This window comes from Neoarius graeffei, chromosome 25 (assembly GCF_027579695.1).
Source record: "Neoarius graeffei isolate fNeoGra1 chromosome 25, fNeoGra1.pri, whole genome shotgun sequence".
NCBI classification, from domain to species: domain Eukaryota; kingdom Metazoa; phylum Chordata; class Actinopteri; order Siluriformes; family Ariidae; genus Neoarius; species Neoarius graeffei.
The window spans coordinates 53,186,927-53,211,083 of NC_083593.1; the positions used below are offsets into that span (position 1 = coordinate 53,186,927).

The window sequence follows — 24,157 nt, forward strand, 5'->3', positions numbered from 1 at the left end:
CATTTATGTTAACAGTCGCTGGTGTAACCCGGGACATATCTCCGTAAAGACAGTTTTATGTTGCCCGGACTTGGAGCTGCTAGCCGTTAACCTGCGGCCATATTATCTGCCGAGGGAGTTCAGTCACGTGATCACCATCTGTGCTTCCATCCCTCTGAGGGCAGATACAGCCACTGCATGTGAGAGGATTCACTCTGTCACAGCAAGGCTGCAGACACAGCACCCTGAGGCATTTATCATAATTTCTGGGGACTTTAATGATGCTACTTTGGACTCTACTTTGATTGCTTTGTACCAGGCTGTGGATTGTCCAACAAGGAACAACAGGACAATTGACTTGCTGTATGCTAATGTGAGGGATGCATACAGAGTCACACCCCTCCCCCCACTAGGGAAGTCTGACCACAACCTGGTTCTTCTACAGCCAAAGTACACCCCCCTGGTTCAAAGGCAGCCTGTAACAACTAGCGCCATCAGGAGGTGGTCCCCTGAAATGGGAGATGCCCTCAGGGACTGTTATGACATCATGGACTGGGATGTGCTGCTTAGCCCACACTGTGAGGACATAGAGGGGCTGACACACTGTCTGACAGATTACCTCAACTTCTGTGCAGACATGGTCTCTCCCGCTAAGACTGTATGGTGTTACCCTAATAACAAGCCATGGGTAACACAGAAGTCAAAGCTGTCCTCAACAGGAAGAAGGCTGCCTTCAGGAGCGGGGATAGGGAGGCGATGAAAGCAGCGCAGCAGGAGGTGAAACACTGCATGAGGGAAGCTAAGGACAGCTACAGGAGAAAGGTGGAGCAGAACCTGAAGGAGAACAGCATGAGGGAGGTCTGGGAAGGTGTGAAAACCATCACAGGCCACAATACAAAGACCAGAGTAATTGAGGGGACAGTGGAGAGGGCGAACGAGTTGAATGACTTCTTCAATCGGTTCAACCAGCCCACATCCCCCCCACCCTCTCCCTCACTGCAGCCATTTCTCCTTCTTCCCTCAACACACCTCCCCCCAGTCATCACAGCAGCCCCCTCCTTCCCCACCTCAACACAAACTCCTCTATGCATTACTGCAGACCAGGTCAGAGGTCAACTGAGGAAGCTTCACCCCAGGAAAGCAGCAGGCCCGGACAAGGTGTGTCCACGACTACTGAAGACCTGCGCTGCTGAACTGGGTGAACCACTTCAACGCATCTTCAACCTCAGCCTGCAGCTGGGGAGAGTGCCAACCCTCTGGAAGACATCATGTATCGTTCCAGTTCCCAAAAAGAATCGGCCCAGCGAGCTGAACGACTTCCGACTGGTGGCGCTCACTTCACATCTGATGAAGACATTGGAGCAGCTCTTCCTCAGCCTCCTCAGACCCCAGGTACAACATGCCCAGGACTGTCTGCAGTTTGCATACTGGGCAGGTGTTAGTGTGGAAGACGCCATCCTCTACCTGCTACACTGAGCCCACTCTCATCTGGATAAGGGAAATGGCACAGTAAGGATCCTCTTCTTGGACTTCTCGAGTGCCTTCAACACCATCCAGCCCCTAGTGCTTCAGGACAAACTGAACAGGATGCGAGTGGACCCCTGCCTGGTCACCTGGATCTCCATCTACCTCACTGACAGGCCGCAGTACATCAGGCTGAAGGACATCACATCTGACACTGTAATTAGCAGCACTGGAGCACCCCAGGGCACGGTGCTGGCCCCTCTTCTCTTCACCCTGTACACCGTGGACTTCTGCTACAACTCGGAGCTGTGTCACATTGAGAAGTTTGCCAATGACACAGCCATCGTTGGGTGTATCAGTGATGACAGAGAGGAGGAGTATAGGAGCCTGGTGAGGGACTTTGCTGTGTGGTGCAACAGGAACCATCTGCAGCTCAACACCTCAAAGACTAAGGAGCTGGTCATTGACTTTGGGAGGTCCAGAACAAGGTCACAACCAGTTCTGATCGAGGGAGTCGAGGTGGAGGCTGTGGATTCCTACAAGTACCTCGGGCTGTGGCTGGACAGCAAGCTGGATTGGACTTGCAACACCAATCACTTATACAGGAAGGGACAGAGCAGGCTATACTTCCTTAGGAGGCTGCAGTCCTTTAACATCTGCAGGAAACTCCTGTGGATGTTCTATCAGTCTGTGGTCGCCAGTGTCCTGTTTTACACCGTGGTGTGCTGGGGGGGCAGCACATCCAAGAAGGACACATCCAGGCTGGACAAACTGATCAGGCGGGCCGGCTCTGTGGTGGGCATGAAGCTGGACTCTATGGTGATGGTGGCAGAGAAAAGGACTATGGACGAACTACTGAACATCATGGACGATGCTAGTCACCCTCTGCACACCGTCATCAGCAACCAGAGGAGCCTGTTCAGTGACAGAATGCTCCTTCCCAAGTGCAGGAAGACCAGACTCAAAAACTCCTTTGTCCCTCACGCCATCAGACTGTACAACTCCTCTCTGGGGGGGGGGGGGGGGGGGGAGGAGGGGTAACGGGAGGACAGAGGACGGGAAGGAGCAGTAGCCTAGCCTAGCCTAACAATAAGCAATACTGGACAATGTGCAATATAAAGTGCAATATCTTTCCTGCTCCCCTCCCACACACACACACTTACCCTAACCCCACTTCTCCCCCCTTTCCCCCCTCTCTTCCCCATATCTTATTCTTTTATATTTGTATATGTAAATACTTAATTTATTTTAATTTATCTAGAAGTTTTCTCCATTTCTTTTCTCTGTTTATCTGTAATGATGCTGCTAGAATCTTAAGTTCCCTGAGGGAACCCTCCCAAAGGGATCAATAAAGTTTTATCTAATCTAATCTAACATTTTTCTTGCTTCCAACACATCAGCTTCGAGAGCTGATTGTTCTCTTTCTTGCTGCTTAATATATCTCACCCCTTGACAGGTGTGATTGTAATGAGATAATCAATGTTATTCACTTCACCTGTCAGTGGTCATCATGTTATGGCTGATCGGTGAAAATCCTTTAAGGATTCTGCAATGTTTCTTTGGATAATTAAAGCTACTTAAATGGTTCTAATTCCTGGGAACCTTTCTAACCAGTATCTTTTGTTTTTCCAGACCAGACCTTCAACCATTTTTTTTTCATTTGACATGGTAGATCATTTCATACTGTTACATCGACTGGAGCATTGGGTTGGATTTACTGGTATAGTAATCAACTGGTTAAAATCTTACCTACAACAAAGATTTTTTTATGTGGCCATTGGAGGCCACAGTTCATCACCCGTGTCCTTGAACTGTGGGGTTCCCCAGGGCTCAATCCTGGGACCATTACTATTCAACCTTTATATGCTCCCACTTGGACAAATTATTAAGAATAACTCAATAAACTTCCATAGCTATGCAGATGACACTCAGCTTTACTTAGCTATGTCACCTAATGACTATGCCCCTCTTGAGTCTCTTCATAGATGCATTGACCAAATTAACAAATGGATGTCTCACAATTTTCTTCAGCTGAATGCAGATAAAACTGAAATAATTATATTTGGCAAAAAGGAGGAAAGGCTTAGGATTGCCACTGTTCTTGAAACTAAGGGGCTTAAAGCAAAGGATACTGTCAAAAACCTTGGTGTCCTTATTGACAGTGAACTTAACTTCAACATTCATATGAAAGTGGTAAAAAAGTCTGCATTCTATCACCTAAAAAACATTTCTAAACTCAGGGGTCTCATGTCAAAGCATGATCTAGAAAAACTTATTCATGCTTTCATCTCCAGTAGGGTTGATTACTGCAATAGCCTTTTCACAGGTCTTCCAAAAAAGACCATCAAAGAGCTTCAACTAATACAAAATGCAGCAGCAAGGGTTCTTACAAGAACAAAAAGGGTAGTCCATATCACTCCAATCCTAAGGTCTCTGCACTGGCTCCCAGTGAGCTATAGAATTGACTTTAAGGCATTACTTCTTCTATTTAAAGCATTAAATGGGATGGGACCCAGCTACCTACTGGATATGTTTCAATTATATGCACCAACTAGGTCTCTAAGGCCAAGTTTACATTAGACCGTATCTGTCTCGTTTTCTTCGCGGATGCACTGTCCGTTTACATTAAAACGGCTGGAAACGCCGGGAAACGGGAATCCGCCAGGGTCCACGTATTCAATCCAGATCGTGTCAGGTCCGGTGCTGTGTAAACATTGAGAATATGCAGGTACACGGATACGCTGTGCTGAGCTCTAGCTGGCGTCGTCATTGGACAACGTCACTGTGACATCCACTTTCCTGATTCGCTGGCGTTGGTCATGTGACGCAACTGCTGAAAAACAGCTCGGACTTCCGCCTTGTATCACCTTTCATTAAAGAGTATAAAAGTATGAAAATACTGCAAATACTGATGCAAATACTGCCCATTGTGTAGTTATGATTGTCTTTAGGCTTGCCATCCTTCCACTTGCAAGTGGTAAGTGATATGCGCTGGGATCACACACACAGCGGCTCAGTCCCGAATCACTGCTTGTGCACTTCACTCGCGCGCTCTGTGAGCTGCGTAGGGCCAGAGTGCGCACCCTCCAGAGGGCACTCGCTGTTCAGGGCGGAGTGATTTGGAGCGCAGGATGCCTGCGGAGCCGAGCGTATCCGTGTATTGGCGTTGCTGTGTGCACGCAAATCGTGTATTGGTGTTGCTGTGTGCACACTAATCGTTTTAAAAACGTTAATCTGATGATCCACTGATACGGTCTAATGTAAACCCCACCTTAGATCACAGGAGAAAAACTTGCTAGTAATACCAGCTGTCAAAACGAAGTGTGGTGAAGCAGCCTTTAGTTGCTATGCTGCTAAGCTTTGGAACCAACTTCCAGATGATATCAAAAATGCTCCTACTGTTGTTAGTTTTAAATCCAGGCTCAAGACAAAGCTGTTTTCAGATGCTTTCACTTGATTAATTTTTACCTAAAGTGTAATTCATTTCCTTTAACATAATTTCTTTTAATTTTGATTTTAATGATTTTACTTTAATTCTTTAGTTTAATTTCTTTTTAATTTTGGATTTTAATGATTTCACTTTTACTTTAATTCTTTGTTACTGTTCTTATGCTTTTATTTTTTGTGAAGCACATTGAATTGCCTGTGTGTATGAAATGCGCTATACAAATAAACTTGCCTTGCCTTGCCTTTCATGTATAAGGAATGTGTAAAGATTGGGCATGTATTTAGTTACCTTAGCCTTTTAGCTCCAGTGGGAAGCTAAAGGAGGAGGTGTGGGTGGAAAATTGAGTTGAATTTTTAATTGATATTCACATATTCACAGTCCAGCAGATGAGTGACCTTCTTCAGCTGTTTACTTTTGCATCCCCAGCCTTTTATACCAGCATTAAAGCCAACTTTTACTTATTTTGTAATGTTTCTTATTGTCTGTGGTAGAATACCAACACCAAAACAAAGATGCCTTCTCACACAGTCATGTTGGTATCTGAATATGTGTTTATTTAACATTTTCAACTTTTTTTTTAAATCAGTGAACATACATATACATAAAACTTTCAAAGTTATATTACATATATTACATGAGTCATTTCATAGCTGCAGCTACATTAATGATCTGTCTCTGTACAGCTACCTTACAGGAAGTGAAAGACGCTTACAGCTTGAAATTGTTTGCTAATGCACTTCATAACAAATACTCATCTGATATACATGTGCACAGTGCTCAAGACATACAAATCTGTCTCGCTATCTCACCACTGACTCACATGGGCAAGTTGGAACGGAGAGAAAGAACACAAACATGGCTGTCCGCCTGTCTTTTCTCCCTCTTCATGCTGATTTAAGCAAAATTCATCAAACACAGATGATGAGGATGAAAATTAGAAGGGACCGAAATACAACCCCCCCACCGTTCATGCTAGTTTAATTTGTTAGCACTGTTAAAATTAGGGTGAAAAGTAGTTTTTAGAATATGGTTCTCTTGCCTACTCAAGGTTTTGTTCGTAGTCTCAGAGAAAGTGAGTGAATTAAGACTTTTATACAAAGCTGGACCAGTTCTCAGGGGCAATAATTGGAGGCTTTGAGAGTTCTGGGGCCTCAAGGGTTTTTTCTCAACTGAGTACACTTCCTCCACAAGGATTCGATAGTTTTGTCTACCATTGTTGTCCCACAAAATCATGTTGCCAGATCCAGGATGGAAGGACACGCAGAACTCCACACGATCCTGTACACTAGGACAGGGAGGGAAAGGAATGTTAAAGACAAACACTTCTGTCTCTGCATTCCCATTCTTTTGTTGGACTGGGGTACACTGGAAGTCCTGGTGGCTCCTCCATGAGTCGTACGTGATGTGGACATGCACAGCTTTCTCTGGACTGATGTTGCAGACCCTCACTTTTCCCAGTAGCGATCCGTTGGTCAAGGTGCAGCTCTCCAAATGCACCTGAGATTTTGCCAAACTTTCAAGGTATGATGGTAAATCAGCAGAAGGCTGAGGGAAACCCAACCGGAGACGTGGCTTCTTGCTTTGCACAGATGACTCAGTCTTTATCTTGACAAATGAGGTTAGCTCCTTCTCATCAGGTACCGGGGGATTTGATTTGAAGATCCGCACTGCAGTAAGGGCCAATCCTTTATCATCTGCGAATACAACTTGTTTTTTCTTCTTGAATGTCCCATCAGGGTTTATTAGGTCGCTTGCTGGGCACACAGGATTTCGGGGGCATTTCACTGGTTTGGGCCACTTTGAATCACATGCAGGATGACATGTAGTAAGAGCACGCTGGGAACCAAGTGTGGACATTACCAAAAGTTGTCTGACTGGAGGATGGCGACTCAGGCACATATACATGGCCAAGTCCACTGGCATGACTCTAATTAGGAAAGAAAACAAAGATATTAGAGCACTATTTCACATTGAAGCATAGAGTGGTTACAGTTCTTTGGCTTGAATCAAGTTAAAGTTAATATAGTTGAATGGGAAAGGATAGATTGAAAGAGTCAAAGAAATTTAATTTTCCAACCAAGACTTTTAATTAGGTTTCATGGCTTGTTCTCAATTATAAAAAGAAAAAGAAATGGTGAACCACATTGATGTTGATGGAATAATATTGACATTTCTATTTTAATCCTCATAAACGGTCTGTGAAGGTTCTCAGTCATCCAGTAAACCATAGGTGCTAAAGAAGGCAACCGGACTTGCTTGAAATTCTTGAAGATATTTCACCCCTCATCCAAAAGGCTTCTTCAGCTCTGTCTGACTATTGGGGACCCTCTAGGCTGCTAACACTGTTCACACCCGGCCTCTAGTGACCCTAACACCTACAGGATGACTGAGAGGGTGAACAACCAGTGTGACCTCAATGACTCTCCTTAGGGTTGCTTTTGGTCCACTAGAAATTAAGTACCTGGAATGCCACATTAGTCAGACAGAACTGAAGAAGCCTTTGGGATGAGAGGTGCAATGTCTTCAAGAATTTCAAGCAAGTCCAGTTGCCTTCTTTAGCATTTACGGTTTCCTCATAAACTGCTTTCTTTAACCAAGGGCTGAAATCCAGGAGGCTTATATATTAAAAAAAAAAAAACCAAAACCAGCTACTCTCTGTTGATATCGCTGTATATTCTTGAAATTATTCATACAAGTTTCGTCTTTTCTACCTATAAACCACATTGAGTTTCAGAGCAGGGAAACAAAACGGCACTTGGGTGCAGCATGCAGAATGAACAGAAAGTGGTTATAATATTTCATAAAAGTGTTATGAATACTTGTTGACTTACTTGGTAGCATTCATGACTGTGTCTGCAGAATCAGCGTCTTCTCAATGAAAAGTGTGCTGAAAAGAAAATCCCAGAATTAAATCTCACTGTGGTGCAGCAATATTGAAAACTGAAAATGTACATACATTGCTGTGCAGTTCTGAGGAAACCATTAACAAAATGCAATAAGATAATCAGCAATAAGGAAAAGTGTAAATAACTCACCTAATGCCTTTTGCTGTTGGGAAGCAACTTTGTTTTGGTCAGAACAAGGTCTTCTGTATTTAACGTGTGTCTTTACCCTGAAGGTCCTATAAAAACTCTCCCAGACGAGCCCTCCAGCACACTGCTTTGTATCGTCTGAAAGAATCACTCACCATGTCTCTTTTTATCATGGGCGTTTCTCGGCAAGTTGCAACATGTAGTAGCCAAAGCTGCATTGAAACTCCATCCTGTAGAAGAATTTATAATTAATCACTAAATGTACTTTGTCGGGTTGAAATGTTGGGAAAAAAAATCTGCCAGTATAGAAATATTTTATTCCTCAAGACTTATGATTTCAAAGACTGAAATATGCTTTGACTTACTGACAGTGTAGTCAGTTTAGGAATTATAGCCTTCAAGTCTGCAGCAACATGAAAAGAAGCGTAGATTTGATGATCATAATAAATAATGTATCTAGCTATCCATCCATTCATCTATCCATTAGCTATACCATTTATCCATCAGGGTCATGGGGGAAGCTGGCGCTAATCTCAGCTGGCTTCAGGTGAGAGGTGGGATACACCCTGGGCAGGTCGCCCAACTATCACAAGGCAAACACAGAAATGAACAACCATTCACATTCACAGGCAATTTAAAGTAGCCAGTTAACCTAATCCACATGTCTTTGGACTGTGGGACGAAACCCGAGTACCTGAAAGAAACTCACACAGGCACAGGGAGAACATGCAAACTCCACACAGAAAGACCCCAGTCAGCTGCGAAGTCTGAACCCAGAACCTTCTTGCTGTGGGGCAACAGTGCTAACCATTGCACCACCATGTATGCATCAATTTTTTCTGTATTTTTAATATGCACAAATATTTATACTGCATGTTCCAGCAAAATATAACATACAGTCAACTATTCCATGGCATAAACTCTTTCTGAATTCTTGAAAAGATTTTTGAGTAGATATAACTTTGTATAGTTAAGGATTTTGAACTTCTTAAAATGATTCTGGTTTGGTATAAATAAATACTTCTTTGTCTCACAAAGTTACATTTGTCTCAGAATACAGGTTTAATCAAGTTTTTAATATTTAAGTCAAGTCATGTCAATGTGGCCTCAGCCGAGCTATATGCCTGGTGGCCCAGTCATCACAATTGTTGATACACGATGTTAGTTTAGAGAGACTCTGAGCCCCAGTGTCCCTCATTAGTGTGTCTAGAAAGGTGACTGGAGAGCAGCCTGTCCTCAGATGACCATGGGTTGGGCACCACAGCACCAGCTGACTTGCGGGAAGGTCAGGGTGGCGATAGCAATAACCAGCAAGGCCAAGTCTCCTGTAGCCGATCTTGTCTGAAATATGGGGGATATCACTGTACAGCTCCGAACTGGTGATATGGTCTCTCCAGCTGATGTTAATGAGTGAGTGCTAATGAGTGAGTGTTAATGATGACTAAAAGTATATCACCCTAGGCCTTCTTGAAGGCCAACGTGAGCTTAACTGTGAGTCAGTGCAGCAGTAATGTCACCTTCCAGCTGGTGTAGCGTTCATCAGTAGTGTTAGCGAATGCTAATAAAGCAGTCAAGCCAGTGCTCTCTATCGAGAGCAAGTAGCACAGCCTAAAGACTGAGAAACTAAGATTTCTATCTCCAGAGTCTTCTTCCATGCTGCATGCTCATGACAGTATTTTTTACTCAGACTTCAGTATTCATTTCCCTGTGTAATTTACTTAGTTCAGAACAACATTTATGAACATATAATCGCAAGCAATTTAGGGATTTCACCATCAACAATTCATTATATCAATAAAAGATTCAGAGATATCTCTGCACACAATGGGTAAAGTGAAAAACCAACACTGAATACCTGTGCCCTTTGATCCCTCAGGTGGCACGCCATTAAAAACCAACGTGACTGGAGAAAGGTGTGGCAGCAAGGGTGTAGTCGAGCATCGGCTGTGAACGGCGAGGAGTCCGGTTGAACCAGTAGGTAACATAACACAAGTTACACCTGTGTGTAATTACTGAAAATTACTACATGGGCTTGGAACACTTCAGAAAACCATTGTTGGTAAATGCAGTTTGTTGCTGCGTCTACCATGCATAACGAAAGCAATATATCAACAACATCCAGAAACACCACTAAATACTTTGGACCCAAGCTCATCTGAGCTGGATTGACACAAAATGGAAAAGTGTGCTCTGGTCTGACAATTCCACATTTGGAACTGTTTTTGAAGTCATGGACATTGTGTCCTCCAGGCTAAAGAGGAAAAGCACCACCCAGATTGTTACCAGTACAAAGTTCAAAACCCAGCATCTGTAATGTTATGGGGGTGTCTTCGTGTCCATGGCATGGGTAACTTGCACATTTGTGAAGGCAGCATTAATGCTGAAAGTTACAAACAGGTTTTTGGACCAACATGTGCTGCCATCCACATGACATCTTTTTCATGGATGTCCCTATTTATTCCGGCAAGACAATTCCAAGCCACACTCTGCACATGTTACAACAGTCTGGCCTTGTGGTAAAAGAGTGCAGGTGCTAAACTGGCCTGCCTGCTACCCATTGAAAATGTGAGGCGCATTATGAGGGGCAAAATACAAAATACAATGGTGTCCCCAGACTGGTGAGCAACTGAAGTTGTATATCAAGCAAGAATGAAAAATAATTTCACGCTCAAAGCTTCAACAATTAGTGTCCTCAATTCCCAAATGTGCTGATGTAACATTGTGGTAAAAATACCCCTTTCCAAACTTTTTTTTGGAATATGTTGCAGGCATCAAATTCAGAATGTGTGTATATTTACAAAATCAACAAAGTTTATCTGTTTGAACATTAAATATTGTCTTTGGATGGTATTCAATTGAATATAGGTTGAAAAGGGTTGGCAAATCATTGCATTCTGTTTTTATTTACATTTTACACAACATCCCAACTTTTCTGAAATCAGGGTTGTAGGTTTCACACATTGTTCTCAATCATCAAAATGAAACAATGATGAGATTCTCTCATAACCCTCATGAACTGCTGTCTTTAAATCAGGTCTGGAATCCAGACGTTTATGTCAAAAATTAATCTCATTTCATTATCTCTAGCTGGTTTATCCTGTTCTACAGGGTTGCAGGAGCCTATCCCAGCTGACTACGGGCGAAAGGCGGGGTACACCCTGGACAAGTCGCCAGGTCATCACAGGGCTGACACATAGACACAGACAACCATTCACACTCACATTCACACCTATGGTCAATTTAGAGTCACCAGTTAATGTAACCTGCATGTCTTTGGACTGTGGGGGAAACCAGAGCACCTGGAGGAAACCCACGCGGACACGGGGAGAACATGCAAACTCTGCACAGAAAGGCTCTCGCCGGCCACAGGGCTCAAACCCGGACCTTCTTGCTGTGAGGCGACAGCGCTAACCACTATACCACTGTACCACCCACAATTCTGTTGATTTTGCTGTATATTCTTTTGAATTCTTCATTACAGTTCCTTCTTTTCCACCTATAACCCAAGATGCATCCGATCCTTTTCACTCAACTTTATAAGAATAATAGCAGGTAATCATCCTTTTAAATAATTTATTGTCAATGACCTGAAGGTAACCGCTATGCCACAGTATTTTCCCTATCATAACATGTCTGATTTGAAGCATAAAGAGCTCCTGATGAACTGAATCAGTCATGTCAGAGCAGGGAAACTAAACTCTGAACTGGGTTTTAGTGTAGTGTGCAGGACTGATGGAAAATCTATATATTATTTCCTACAAGAAATTGCAATAATTGCTGTTGAGAACTTACTTGGCAGCATTCATTAATTTATTTGCAAAACCAGTGCCTTTCGAGTAAAAAGTAAAAAATACCTAATGACTTCATTGTTTAGCACTAGCTTTGTTTTGGTCTCAAAGAGTTTGTTTGAATTTGCCTTGTGACTTTACGCAATATGTCCTATCAAAACACTTACATAAACCTACTGTACTGGCACGTTGTTTTGTATTATCAGGAAGCATCACATAACATTCGTTCGTTCGTTCATCTTCTTCCGCTTATCCGGGGCCGGGTCGCGGAGGCAGCAGTCTGAGCATGGAAGCCCAAACTTTCCTTTCCCCAGACATCTCAGCCAGCTCCTCGGGAAGAACACCGAGGCGTTCCCAGGCCAGCCGAGAGACATAATCCCTCCAGCGTGTCCTGGGTCTTCCCCGGAGCCTCCTCCCGGGGGGACATGCCTGGAACACCTCCCCAGGGAGGCGTCCAGGAGGCATCCGAAAGAGATGCCCGAGCCACCTCAGCTGATTCCTCTCGATGTGGAGGAGCAGCGGCTCTACTCCAAGCTCCTCCCGAGTGACTGTGCTTCTCACCCTATCTCTAAGGGAGTGCCCAGCCACCCTGTGAAGGAAACTCATTTCGGCCGCTTGTCTCTGCGATCTTGTTCTTTCGGTCATTACCCAAAGCTCATGACCATACGTGAGAGTCGGAACGTAGATCGACACATAACATGCCACATGATTATAGGTGTTTCTCAAAGAGCTACAATGTTGACATGCAGGAACTCAGCCCTGTAGATGGGCAAAAATCCCAGTGACTTGATGTGTTAAAGTGGCATGGTGGTGTAGTGGTTAGCACTGTTGCCTCACAACAAGAAGGTTCTGGGTTCAAGCCCACTGGCTGACAGAGGCCTTTCTGTGTGGAGTTTGCATGTTCAAGTCAAGTTTATTTCTATAGCGCTTTTAACAATAAACATTGTCGCAAAGCAGCTTTACAGAATTTGAATGACTTTAAACATAAGCTAATTTTATCCCTAATCTATCCACAATGACGAAGCCTGTGGCGATGGTGGCAAGGAAAAACTCCCTCAGACAACATGAGGAAGAAACCTCGACAGGAACCAGACTCAAAAGGGAACCCATCCTCATCTGGGTGACAGACAACATGACTATAACATTAAGTTTTAACATGAAGTCAGTTTCGTTGATGTTATGAACTCTTCATTGATGGAAACTTGAGTGCAAAACTGTTCATGACAACTGCAGTCCTAAAGTTAGTAAGTCAACTGTAGTCCTCAGCCATAAACGCATTACTGTAAGAGTCCAGAGTATCTTCCAAGTGTGACTTTCAACTGTCCATATGGGGCCTCCAGCTTGCCCGCGACCCTGCACAGGATAAGTGGTTATGGATAATGGATGGATGGATAGATATGCTAATCTAATAGAGATATACCCCAAGAGACTTGCAAAAAAAGGTGGCTCTACAAAGTATTGACTTTGGGGGGTTAATACCTATGCACACTCCAGATTTCTGTTTTTTTTTTTTTCATCTTAATTATTGTTTGTGTCACAAAAAAAAAAATTGCACCTTTAAAGTGGTAGGCATGTTATGTAAATCAAATGGTGCTAACCCCCCAAAATCCATTTTAATTCCAGCTTGTAATGTGACAAAACAGGACAAACACCAAGGGGGATGAATACTTTTGCAATATACTGTAAATTGCAACTTTTACAACTTTTTTTGATCTTGTCATATTTCTTGCCTGTGGAAGAATGCGAGCACCAAATAAACAGTTCTTTTCACAAAGTCATGTTTATCTCAGAATACATCTTTATTTGTGCATTTGTCATAAATGAATATACATTGAAAACTTTCAAATAGTTATATTACATATATGACATGAGTCATTTCACATCTGTAGGTACATTATTAGTCGGAGTACAGCCACCTCACAGGAAGTGAGAGACCTTCACAGCTTGAAATTGGCTGAACTTTATGAGCAAGTGCTGATGTTTGTTGTCAGATCAGATACACATCTGCTATACAGGTGCACAAGGCTCAAGAGAGACACAGCTGTCTCACGTCGTCAACACTGACTCACACAGGCAAGTTGGAGAGGAGCGAAGTAACACAAACATGGGTGTCTGTCTGTAGGTCAGTCCCACTTGATGTCTGTTTATGACAAAGTTCATCCAACATGGATGATGATAATGAAAAAGATAAGGGACCGATATATACAAAACCCACCACCCATGCTAGAATTATTTGCCAGCATTGTTAGAATTACTTTTTGGGATAATGTTCTCTTGCCTAGTCAAGGTCTGTCTGTCCATGGGAATCATATTCTTGTCGGAAGTGAGGGAGCCAAGTTTTGCCGATTTATACAAAACTGGACCATTTCTCAGGGGCAATGATTGGGCGATTTCAACATTCTGGGGCCTCAAGGGTTTTTTCTCAACAAAGGACACTTCTTTTGAGTCCATGTCTTCCACAAGGATTTGATAGTTTTGTCCACCATTATTGTCCCACAAAATCATGTTGCCAGATCCAGGACGGAAGGACACGCAAAACTCCACACGATCCTGTTCACTAGGACAGGAAAGGACAGGAATGTTAAAAACAAACAGTTCTGTCTCTGTACTCTCATTCTTCTGTTGGACTGGGGTACACTGGATGTCCTGGTGGCTCCTCCATGAGTCGTACGTGATGCGGACATGCACAGCTTTCTCTGGACTGATGTTGCAGACCCTCACCTTTCCCACTAGCGATCCATAGATCAAGTTGCAGCTCTCCAAATGCACCAGAGATTTGGCCAAACTTTCACGGTATGATGGTGAATCAGCAGAAGGCTGAAGGAAACCCAACCGGAGACGTGGCTTCTTGCTTTGCACAGATGACTCAGTCTTTATCTTGACAGGCAGGGTTAACTCCTCCTCATCAGATACTGGGGGATCTGCTTGGAAGAGCCGCACTGTAGTCAGGGCCAGTCCTTTCTCATCTGCGAATACAACTTGTTTTTTCTTCTTGAATGTCCCATCAGGGTTTATTAGGTCGCTTGCCGGGCACACAGGATTTGGGGGGCATTTCACTGGTTTTTTCTTCTTGAATGTCCCAATAGGGCTTGTAGAGTTTAGGACTTTCACTGGAGTGGCAGGAATCGGGGGAGATCTTGCAGCTTTGGGCCTCAGAGAATCATATATGTGAGGTCTCGGAAGAGAACGATGGTATCTCGGTATGGGCATGTTCAAAAGTTGGTCCAAAAGTTGTTCTGGATTCTGGCTATTCAGGCGCCTTTGCATGGCCAGATCCACTGGCGTGACTCTAATTAGGGAAGAAGAAAATGATATTTGAGTAATCTCATAATGGATGAGTGACTACAATTCTTTGGTTTGAATAAAAGTTAAAATTATTATAGTTGATTGGAAAAGTTTGCATACCCTCAGAACAAAATTAAAGAGTCAATTAATTGAATTTTGCCAACTAAGACATTTAGTTTATGAGGTTTCTCAGATTGTTCAAAAAAGTATAATAATCTTGAGATATCTGTTTTAACTCTCTTAAACTGCCATCTTTAAATAAGGCCTGTAGTCAGTGAGGCTTTTGTCAAAAAAAAAATCTATTTCATTCAATACATTCAGGCTTTTCTCTTTGATTTTGTTGTAAATTCTTGAAATTGAACTTGAAGATTTGAATTCTTCACTGCACTCAACTTTGTCAATAACCACAAGTAAAATGTCCCTGTAAACAATTTCTCTGACAAGTGCCTAAAGCCACACACACACACACACACACACACACACAAAAAAAATGTTTCCTGCGGTGGCTGGGAAACAAAATTACAAAATATGAAACACTTTTACATTTTATAGAACAAAATTACATGAGCAAAAATCACTTTTACCAAGGACAAAACAAATTTATGTCTTAGAAAACAAATTGACGGCACGAAACACTTTTACGAGCACCGAAACAAATTTATAAGTGGCAGAACACTTTTACCAGTCCCGAAACAAATTTAAAAACGAAAATCTTCATGAAAGGGGAATGTACCAAATGCCGCAAGTAACCTGGAAGTGATAGAGTGAGCGGTCAATTTGTGTTGTCTCCTATGGAGTTTATGGTGACGGAACGTCGACTGTGACCAAATGATGTTTTGCCCCTTTTCTGGAAAACACATATACTGCTTAACATAGTTCGTGTGGACGGTCTCTAGAATTTTTAAAGGACACAGACCAGACGGAAGGACCAAGCGCACAAAGAATAAGACAACGGCTGTGTCCGAAATCACTCACTCATTCACTACTCCCTACTCACTCTACCGGTATAGGGAATTCTATATAGAAGACTATATTGTGAATAGTGAGTGATTTTGGACACAGGGAACACGAATTGACCACTGGCTATATCACTTCCCGGCCACTGTACTTCCAGGTCGCTTGCAGCATTTGGTGCATTCCCCTTCCGTGAAGATTTTCGTTTGTAAATTTGCTCCGGGACTGGTAAAAGTGTTCCGCCAAGTGTACATTTGTCTCAGCACTCGTAAAAGTGTTTAACATCTTGTCGATTTGTTTTCTAAGACATAAATTTGTTTTGCCCTTGGTAAAAGTCTCATCTCATCTCATTATCTCTAGGCGCTTTATCCTTCTACAGGGTCGCAGGCAAGCTGGAGCCTATCCCAGCTGACTACGGGCGAAAGGCGGGGTACACCCTGGACAAGTCGCCAGGTCATCACAGGGCTGACACATAGACACAGTCAACCATTCACACTCACACCTACGGTCAATTTAGAGTCACCAGTTAACCTAACCTGCATGTCTTTGGACTGTGGGGGAAACCAGAGCACCCGGAGGAAACCCACGCGGACACAGGGAGAACATGCAAACTCCACACAGAAAGGCCCTCACCGGCCACGGGGCTCGAACCAGGACCTTCTTGCTGTGAGGCGACAGCGCTAACCACTACACCACCGTGCCACCCTAAAAGTGTTTCACATTTTGTAATTTTGTTTTGCACTTCCCAGCCACCGTAGTTTGTCATGCCTTAACATGTCTGATTTGAAGCATAAAGAGCTCCTGAAGACTTGAACCAGGAATGTCAGAGCAAGGAAACAAACCAATGCATGGATGTGGCATGCAGAATTAATGGAAAATGAGATTACTGTATATACACTTTGTAACAATTGTTGCTGACTTACTTGGCAACAGCCATTTCTGTGTCCACAAAACCCGGCTTCTTCTCAATAAAAAAATCCACTGAAAAGAAAATTCAAAAGTAAATTTCATTGAGGTGCAACAATATTGAATGCTGAATAAGGCTTTGTTTAGTTTCTGGCCATATTAGATCACCAGTAAGGAGAATGTGTAAGCTACTCACCCAGTACCAGTGCTGTTCAGCAGCAGCAGCTTTCTTCTGCTTGTCTGAAGTGGCATGTCTTTAGCCTTGAAGTCTGATCAAAACACTCCCACATGAGACTGTCAGTGCACTTTTGTATCATTTACAAGTGTCATACTACGCATGATTATGGGTGTTGCACTGAGCTGCAACACCTGGATTGCAGGTGTGACCCAAACTGCACTGTCACTACACCCTTGATGAGAGTTTAGAGAATGCAATCACTAAAATGAAAAGCATGTTGTCATGCTGGAATGTTGCAAGGTTACCAGGAATGCTAACATGGTATCAACAAAAAAAATCTGGTACTCTACTCATCTCATCTCATTATCTCTAGCCGCTTTATCCTGTTCTACAGGGTCGCAGGCAAGCTGGAGCCTATCCCAGCTGACTACGGGCAAAAGGCGGGGTACACCCTGGACAAGTCGCCAGGTCATCACAGGGCTGACACATAGACACAGACAACCATTCACACTCACATTCACACCTACGGTCAATTTAGAGTCACCAGTTAACCTAACCTGCATGTCTTTGGACTGTGGGGGAAACCGGAGCACCCGGAGGAAACCCACACGGACAGAACATGCAAACTCCACACAGAAAGGCCCTCGCCAGCCCCGGGGCTTGAACCCAGGACCTTCTTGCTGTGAGGCGACAGCACTAACCACTACACCACTGTGCCGCCTGGCACTCTAGGAATATTTTATTCTTTAATACAAAGAATACATGTTTAAATATGTTGTAAATTTGTTTGGTGACAATAAAATCAGTCAAAAAAAGTCATAATCCCAAGACTGGAGCAGCATGAAAAGAAGTGTAGATGAGATGACCACAGATAAATTTGTGCTTATATTTGTCAATGAAAATTTCATACAACATATGCACCAAAAAGACCTGGCAACTTGTCCAGGGTGTACCCCGCCTTTCGCCCGTAGTCAGCTGGGATAGGCTCCAGCTTGCCTGCGACCCTGTAGAACAGGATAAAGCGGCTAGAGATAATGAGATGAGATATGCACCAAAAAGCAAACCCAAATCAGAAAAAAAGTTGGGATGGTATGGAAAATGCAAGGAAAACAAACAAAGACAATTTCTAAATTTACTTTGGCTTGTATTTCATTGCAGACTGAATGAACCCAAGATATTTCTTTTTTTTTTGGTTTGGCCAACTTAATTTCATTTGTTAGCTAATGTACTTTCATTCCTGTGTTTCAGACCTGCAACACATTCAAAAAAAAAAAAACCCAAAACATTGGGACGGGGGCAATTTAGGGCTAGTAATGAGGTAAAACAATGAAATAATGATGTGATTTGAAAGAGGTGATGTCAACAGGTGACTGTAATCATGATTTGGTACAAAAATCAGTATCCAGTAAAGGCCTAGTCTTTGAGGAACAAAGATAATCCGAGGATCTCCAGTTTGCCAACAAATGCATGAGAAAATTATTGAAATATTTAGAAGCAATGTTCCTCAAAGAAAGATACAAAGGGATTTGGATGTTTAACTGTCAATGCTGCATAATATAATTCAACTATTGAAGGAATATGGAGGAATTTTGGAGCATAAAGGGCAAGGGCTCAAGCCTAATCTGAACACCCATGATCTCCAATCCTTCAGATGGTACTGCATCAAGAACCATCATTCATCTAAAGCTGATATAATTACATGGGCTCAGGATTACTTTGGCAAACCTTTGTCAAGCTCCAATATGGAGCTACGGTACATCCACAAACACCAGTTAAAACTTTACTGTGCAAAAATGAAGCCTTATGTTAACTGTCCAGAAGCGCCGTCAACTTCTCTGGGCTCGGAGGCATCTGGGATGGACCATCACATAGTGGAAACATGTATTGTGGTGAGATGAATCAGTATTCCAGGTCTTTTTTGGAGGAAATGGACACCATGTGCTCTGGACCAAAGATGAAAAGGACCATCCAGACTGTTACCAGGAACAAGTCCAAAAGCCAGGGTGTGTCATGGTATGGGGTTGTGTCAGTGCCCTTGGTAAAGGTAACTTACACTTTTGTGATGGTGCATTCATGCAGAAAAGTACACTGAGATTTTGGAGCAACATATTCTGTCTTCAAGACATCTTTTTCCAGGGGGATTTCAACAAGACAATGCAAAACAAGAAAGAAGCCTTGCCCCCAAAGCAAACCTTTCACATTCTGCAGAATGTTGTTCCGTGAAAATTTTGAGATTGATGGTGGTGACGGAATGCTATGGTAGCCCACATATGCCTCCATGGATGCGACGGATGAATTCATCCGGTGCTTGACCCAAGGCAATTTTCAATACAACCAAACTTTCTGGGGATGAAAGCCATGCCGTCCTGGTTGTCAAGGTTAAAAACTATTTATCTTTATATCCAAATAATAACAAAATGCTATTTACACAGTATTATTTGGATATATAGATATAACCCCGATTCCCAAAAAGTTGGGACAAAGTACAAATTGTAAATAAAAATGGAATGCAATGATGTGGAGGTTTCAAAATTCCATATTTTATTCAGAATAGAACATAGATGACATATCAAATGTTTAAACTGAGAAAATGTATCATTTAAAGAGAAAAATTAGGTGATTTTAAATTTCATGACAACAACACATCTCAAAAAAGTTGGGACAAGGCCATGTTTACCACTGTGAGACATCCCCTTTTCTCTTTACAACAGTCTGTAAACGTCTGGGGACTGAGGAGACAAGTTGCTCAAGTTTAGGGATAGGAATGCTAACCCATTCTTGTCTAATGTAGGATTCTAGTTGCTCAACTGTCTTAGGTCTTTTTTTGTCATATCTTCTGTTTTATGATGCGCCAAATGTTTTCTATGGGTGAAAGATCTGGACTGCAGGCTGGCCAGTTCAGTACCCGGACCCTTCTTCTACGCAGCCATGATGCTGTAATTGATGCAGTCTGTGGTTTGGCATTGTCATGTTGGAAAATGCAAGGCCTTCCCTGAAAGAGACGTCGTCTGGATGGGAGCATATGTTGCTCTTGAACCTGGATATACCTTTCAGCATTGATGGTGTCTTTCCAGATGTGTAAGCTGCCCATGCCACACGTACTAATGCAACCCCATACCATCAGAGATGCAGGCTTCTGAACTGAGCGCTGATAACAACTTGGGTCGTCCTTCTCCTCTTTAGTCCGAATGACACGGCGTCCCTGATTTCCATAAAGAACTTCAAATTTTGATTTGTCTGACCACAGAACAGTTTTCCACTTTGCCACAGTCCATTTTAAATGAGCCTTGGCCCAGAGAAGACGTCTGCGCTTCTGGATCATGCTTAGATACGGCTTCTTCTTTGAACTATAGAGTTTTAGCTGGCAACGGTGGATGGCACGGTGAATTGTGTTCACAGATAATGTTCTCTGGAAATATTCCTGAGCCCATTTTGTGATTTCCAATACAGAAGCATGCCTGTATGTGATGCAGTGCCGTCTAAGGGCCCAAAGATCACGGGCACCCAGTATGGTTTTCTGGCCTTGACCCTTACGCACAGAGATTCTTCCAGATTCTCTGAATCTTTTGATGATATTATGCACTGTAGATGATGATATGTTCAAACTCTTTGCAATTTTACACTGTCGAACTCCTTTCTGATATTGCTCCACTATTTGTCGGTGCAGAATTAGGGGGATTGGTGATCCTCTTCCCATCTTTACTTCTGAGAGCCGCTGCCACTCCAAGATGCTCTTTTTATACCCAGTCATGTTAATGACCTATTGCCAATTGACCTAATGAGTTGCAATTTGGTCCTTCAGCTGTTCCTTTTTTGTACCTTTAACTTTTCCAGCCTCTTATTGTCCCTGTCCCAACTTTTTTGAGATGTGTTGCTGTCATGAAATTTCAAATGAGCCAATATTTGGCATGAAATTTCAAAATGTCTCACTTTCGACATTTGATATGTTGTCTATGTTCTATTGTGAATACAAAATCAGTTTTTGAGATTTGTAAATTATTGCATTCCGTTTTTATTTACAATTTGTACTTTGTCCCAACTTTTTTGGAATCGGGGTTGTAAATAGTTTTGTTAAATTATTTAACTTTGAAAATTGTGCAAACATTTTGCTTGTGCTCTTGAAGTGTCCTCAGTACTGCTACAGTTGAATGTTACTGCAGTAATGTCACAATCATCACCAGTTGTAAAACAGGTTTTTGGGAGGCATGCGGAGTGTGTTGGACTATGAGAGTTGAGATTTGGGTGTGTGAGTATGAGATTCTTTGCTGTTACTCCGAGCCACACCTTACAGTGGTGCTTGAAAGTTTGTGAACCCTTTAGAATGTTCTAAAAGTCCTAAAAGTAGATAAAAAGAACCCAGTTAAACAAATGAGACAAAAATATTATACTTTGTCATTTATTTATTGAAGAAAATGATTCAATATTACATATCTGTGAGTGGCAAAAGTATGTGAATCTTTGCTTTCAGTATCTTGTGTGACCCCCTTGTGCAGCAATAACTGCAACTAAACGTTTGCGGTAACTGTTGATCAGTCCTGCACACCGGCTTGGAGGAATTTTAGCCCGTTCCTCCGTACAGAACAGCTTCAACTGTGGGATGTTGGTGGGTTTCCTCACATGAACTGCTCGCTTCTGGTCCTTCCAAAACATTTTGATTAGATTAAGGTCAGGACTTTGACTTGGCCATTCCAAAACATTAACTTTATTCTTCTTAAACATTCTTTGGTAGAATGACTTGTGTGCTTAGGGTCGTTGTCTTGCTGCATGACCCACCTTCTCTTGAGATTCAGTTCATGGACAGATGTCCTGACATTTTCCTTTAGAATTCACTGGTATAATTCAGAATTCATTGTTCCATCAATGATGGCAAGCCGTCCTGGCCCAGCTGCAGCAAAATAGGCCCAAACCATGGTACTACCACCACCATGTTTCAGAGATGGGATAAGGTTCTTATGCTGGAATGCAGTGTTTTCCTTTCTCCAAATATAACGCTTCATTTAAACCAAAAAGTTCTATTTTGGTCTCATCTGTCCACAAAACTTTTTTCCAATAGCCTTCTGGCTTGTCCACATGATCTTTAGCAAACTGCAGACGAGCAGCAATGTTCTTTTTGGAGAGCAGTGGCTTTCTCCTTGCAACCCTGCCATGCACACCATTGTTGTTCAGTGTTCTCCTGATGGTGGATTCATGAACACTAACATTAGCCAATGTGAGAGAGGCCTTCAGTTGCTTAGAAGTTACCCTGGGGTCCTTTGTGACCTCGCCGACTATTACACGCCTTGCTCTTGGAGTGATCTTTGTTGGTCGACCACTCCTGGGGAGGGTAACAATGGTCTTGAATATCCTCCATTTGGACACAATCTGTCTGACTGTGGATTGGTGGAGTCCAAACTCTTTAGAGATGGTTTTGTAACCTTTTCCAGCCTGATGAGCATCAACAACGCTTTTTCTGAGGTCCTCAGAAATCTCCTTTGTTCTTGCCATGATACACTTCCACAAATATGTGTTGTGAAGATCAGACTTTGATAGATCCCTGTTCTTTAAATAAAACAGGGTGCCCACTCACACCTGATTGTCATCCCATTGTTTGAAAACACCTGACTCTAATTTCACCTTCAAATTAACTGCTAATCCTAGAGGCTTGCATACTTTTGCCAATCATAGATATGTAATATTGGATCATTTTCCTCAATAAATAAATGAGCAAGTATAATATTTTTTGTCTTGTTTGTTTAACTGGGTTCTCTTTATCTACTTTTAGCACTTGTCTGAAAATCTGATGATGTTTTAGGTGATATTTCTGCAGAAATACAGAAAATTCTAAAGGGTTCACAAACTTTCAAGCACCACTGTATAAATGATTTGAGATAAAGCTTTACACTGTTTCCTTGGAAACAAGGTATGGAAATCTCATGAGATATGGATGAAGTTCGTCATAGAGGGTTGTTGCGAAATGCATTTTGAAAATGTTGAGTTCACTTTTGGTTTGTTTCTTGAAGTAGTGGTGGTGGTGGTGTGTGTGTGTGTGTGTGTGGGTGTGTGTGTGTGTGTGTGGGTGGGTGGGTCTTATTACACAACAGAAACTGTTGTTTAGATCTCACAATGTGTCTCGTGTATTTACATTTTTCTGTATTTAATAAGCATTTGAACATTGTTTTGACATGTTCTCTGTTCCTAGTGTGTTTAACCTTCCACTAACAAAAGCCTTTTCAACTTTTGTTCCCAGATGCAGAGCTGCAGACAGGTATGGCTTGTTAATGATAATTAATTAACAAAAGTTGTGAACACCAGCAAGATTTGTGTCGCCATCCCAAGTGACACAATACACAAGCACGTTGGGACACCCTCTGTATTAACGTCATCCAGAAGAGTGCAGCCACACCACAATACTGTCATTTTCTTCATGAAGGCTACTCATGACAGAAGCTTTCACATGCAATGTTGCACTCAGACCCATTTCATTAAAATGAAGACGTTGTTACAAAGAAAACCAGCAACAATCACAGTGACTTGAGTCAACTCACAGAAAAAAAAAAAAAATTGCACATACAATACCTTCTTTTTCTTCTTCTTTCGGTTGTCCCTCCATGTCCTCCATATCATTTTCTGTAGCACCAACTGTCCTCATGTCCTCCTTCACCGCATCCATCAGTCTCATTTTTGCTCTTCCTCTTTTCCTTCTACCTGGCAACTCCATCTCCAGCATTCGTTTCCCAGTATACCCTGGATCTCTCCTCTGTACACATCCAAACCATGTCAATCTTACCTCTCTTACTTTGTCTCCAAGCTGTCCTTCATGTCCTGTCCCTCTAATATACCTACTCATTTCTAATCCTGTCCAACTCTGTCACTCCAAATGAAAATCTCAGCATCTTCAGCTCTGCTCCCTCCAGTTCAGCTTCCTGTCTTTTTGTCTCCAAACCATGCAACATCGCTGCGCTTGCTACTGTCTTGTACACTTTCCCTTTCACACTTGCTAGCAACCTTCTGTCACAAATCACTCCTAATATCCTCCTCTCCTCCATCCATTCCAACCTGCTTGGATTCTCTTCTTCACTTCTCTTCTACACTCACCATTACTTTGTACAATTGACCCCAGATATTTGAACTCATCTGCTTTGAC

The 24,157-nt window shown here is 42.5% G+C and overlaps 3 protein-coding genes across 3 annotated transcripts in view; all 3 read right to left on the bottom strand.

Annotated features, from left to right (window-relative positions):
• Nucleotides 1-5,424: 5,424 nt before the first annotated feature.
• Nucleotides 5,425-8,076, bottom strand: LOC132873204 (protein phosphatase 1 regulatory subunit 3C-like). The gene is made up of 3 exons (XM_060908547.1): nt 7,927-8,076; nt 7,723-7,778; nt 5,425-6,818 (listed from the first exon to the last, which is right to left on the bottom strand). The coding sequence occupies exons 2-3, from the start codon at nt 7,734-7,736 to the stop codon at nt 5,864-5,866; spliced, it is 969 nt and encodes a 322-aa protein (XP_060764530.1). The 5' UTR covers nt 7,737-7,778; nt 7,927-8,076; the 3' UTR covers nt 5,425-5,863.
• The window catches only part of LOC132873205 (protein phosphatase 1 regulatory subunit 3C-like), a 36,887-nt gene continuing 18,154 nt past the window's right edge, over nt 5,425-24,157 (bottom strand). The window contains exon 4 of the transcript XR_009651543.1: nt 5,425-5,460. The gene's annotated coding sequence lies outside the window, so the exon portion shown is untranslated. The remainder of the gene's footprint in view (nt 5,461-24,157) is intronic.
• Nucleotides 13,492-17,177, bottom strand: LOC132873662 (protein phosphatase 1 regulatory subunit 3C-like). The gene is made up of 3 exons (XM_060909419.1): nt 17,053-17,177; nt 16,874-16,931; nt 13,492-15,000 (listed from the first exon to the last, which is right to left on the bottom strand). The coding sequence occupies exons 2-3, from the start codon at nt 16,885-16,887 to the stop codon at nt 13,941-13,943; spliced, it is 1,074 nt and encodes a 357-aa protein (XP_060765402.1). The 5' UTR covers nt 16,888-16,931; nt 17,053-17,177; the 3' UTR covers nt 13,492-13,940.